Raw genomic sequence first — 2,567 nt, 5'->3', positions numbered from 1 at the left:
CCATTAATGAATGAGGAAGGTCCTATATCCCTACCTCCACTCCAGGCAGAAAACAAGAAAACCTGCCTCTCAAAAAAGAATTTAAACCACAGCTTTAAATTAAAAAGATTTAAAGCAGCAGCAGACAAGCTCCAGTCTTTTTGGCTTCAAAAATGGTTGTAGCAGGCATGTGAAATAATAACTTTATGGGTTACAATCAAAAGCCAAGATGTCAAGACAAGTCACTGGCATTTTGACTTTTAAAACAAGATTTGTTTTAAAAAAAATCCATTCATGTCATAGCCAAGCACTGAACAGCTGGGGAAAAAAAAAAAAAGTATCTGAAAGTTGAAAAGTTACTATGGCTCACAAAAAGTATTACAGCTGCAAGAAAAACTCTTTCACACTTTCCACACAGGACTAGGCATGCTCGCCAGCTACCAGGAAACAAACCCTTCTGCAATGAGGTCACTGTTGTCAGCAACCCAACAAGAGGAACAAGGAAGTAAAAAAATAAAATCAATAATAATTTTAAATAAATCAGTTGTGAAAACAACTCGGTTTTCGTTAAAATCTTGCCTGTTTTAATCGTGATTATACAGAGACCTGGACCCTCCTTACCTGTCAATCAAGGAATCTCTCATCTTGGTAGCAATGGTGCTTGGCTGAGCTTCATTCAGCTTGAAGATACTCTCGATGACGGAGAGCTCGGTGCTGGTTGTATCCAGGCCGCAGAAGGCACACCAGTCATTGACAACCATCCCTGCCGCGATGACCTCGCTGCCGCGATTCACCGTCCCAGCCTGAGGAAAACAAAGGGGCAGAGTTCTCAGGGTGCCCCGACCTCACACATCCTCCTGACACAGCTCCAGTGCAGCTGGCACTCTGAAAAGATTAAAGCTTCTGCTGTCAATGAAGTGATAAAGATTTCAGCTAACAAGATGAATGGGCAGCCTTTGATCTCTGCAGAGAAAATTGTGTGACCTTCAGTGAAATAAAACCTAACAAACAGGGAGGAAAAAGGCAAAGCAATCGTGAAATTCCCAAGTCCAGCTGAGTGGGTACAGGATTTTATTAATTTATTTTTTTTTAAATGCTGCCTTTGGCCAAACCACAGGGAATCTCCCATTCTGTGGGAATCAATCAGCACAGCTTGCAGAACAATGTTTCAGGAGCAAACTAAAGGTGCTAAGCAGCTTATGCAGATTCAGAAAAGACAGGGAAAACATCTCAGAAGACTTGCTCCGTTCAAGTCTTCTCCTCATCTCCCACTTGGAACAGCTCTGCAGAGAAAACAGCATCATGGAGCCCAGGAGAAGCAGAAACATTCAAACTGAGAAGTGGGTTGGAAGGGAGCAGCAAGAGAAAACACAAACACCTTACCACGAGTGGGACCTGGAGCAACGAAGACAGTTCATCCTGATCATCAATTGATGTCTTGGGGTGCACAATTCCTCCTTGGTTACTAAAGACACAGTAACTCCCCACCAGCACCTGATCTGCTACCGTCTGTCTGAAAACCTCAACCTTCAGGACATCTGCCAAGATCTCTTCTGTCTCCTGCAAACCGAGAGAGAATGAAATCCTCAACAAAATGGCATGGTGGGATTCGCAGTCCAGCTCTCCCTGCAGGCAACCAGCAGCCAGGATCCTCCCTCTAAAGCCCACCCAGGCTTTCCCAGTCCAGTCATCATAAAACACCTACCCACCCTCAACACTCCAGATGTTTCCAGCTCCCTGTGCACACTGAGCTGGGCCACGATGACTAAACACTGTCACCGAGTGCCTCTCCTGAGAAACGCTCCTCTCCCTCTCTCTGCTGGATGTTGGCAGTTCCTCAGTTGTGCCAACACTTTTCTCTGGGCATTCCCTGCGAGCCAGTCCTCTTCTGGCCAAGAGCACTGGGACTAAATTGTCTTTTCCTTCTGTAGAACTCTAAGAACTTCCTTCCCCTCCAGGTTTTCACTGTGAATTAATTCTGACTTCTCCCTCTCTGGCCATCTGACCTCTCTTTTACACTTATTTAAAGCACAGTACACTGCAAAGATCATTACATTCCCCCTACCCCTCCTTTTTTTTTTTCCTCTGCACTCCTAACACCAAGTCCCATTTCTCCATCACCTTTAGCACAATCTGAAAGCAAACACCATAAGGACCTTCCCTACCAGTGGCCACACAATTTATCTCTTTAATGTTGTTAAGGTATCTGTTTTCAAACAAAAAGTGGCAGCAACTTTGCCTCCTCTGCCCTTATTTCCATTTTCCTCTCACCCCTGTGTAAGCACACACACCACCACATCCATGGCCTCTTTCCACTACTACAAACTTCAGCAGTAGCTTGTGTAGTCCTGACTAAACTCTTCTTTTTTGCTCTCTTTTACTACACACATGCACAATTTTATTAATTTAATTTTACACACACAAAGCAAATTGCACCCAGCAATATTCTTCCACACTCCACTCCTTCCCTTCTCACTACAGCACGCTGAGCAGGAGGGCAACGCTGCACTTGGGGCAGGGTCCACACCCCCAAAGGAAGATAAATACCCTGTCAAGATCTGGATGAACAAGAGCCACGTAGTCATTGC

The 2,567-nt window shown here is 44.8% G+C and overlaps 1 protein-coding gene across 1 annotated transcript in view; it reads right to left on the bottom strand.

Moving 5' to 3' along the window:
• Nucleotides 1–600: 600 nt before the first annotated feature.
• Nucleotides 601–2,567, bottom strand: part of EIF6 (eukaryotic translation initiation factor 6) — a gene marked incomplete at both ends in the record, with an annotated part of 2,091 nt that continues 124 nt past the window's right edge. Inside the window, 3 exon segments of the mRNA XM_010165263.1 lie at nucleotides 601–782; nucleotides 1,363–1,539; nucleotides 2,527–2,567. The exon segment at nucleotides 2,527–2,567 is cut by the window's right edge and continues 26 nt beyond it. Coding sequence (XP_010163565.1) covers nucleotides 601–782; nucleotides 1,363–1,539; nucleotides 2,527–2,567 — 400 coding nt within the window.

The sequence above is a fragment of the Antrostomus carolinensis genome, unplaced genomic scaffold, assembly GCF_000700745.2.
Source record: "Antrostomus carolinensis isolate BGI_N321 unplaced genomic scaffold, ASM70074v2 scaffold55473, whole genome shotgun sequence".
Taxonomy (NCBI): Eukaryota; Metazoa; Chordata; class Aves; order Caprimulgiformes; family Caprimulgidae; genus Antrostomus; species Antrostomus carolinensis.
Note: the sequence above shows the minus strand (reverse complement) of the source record. Positions and strands in the feature narration are given on the sequence as shown.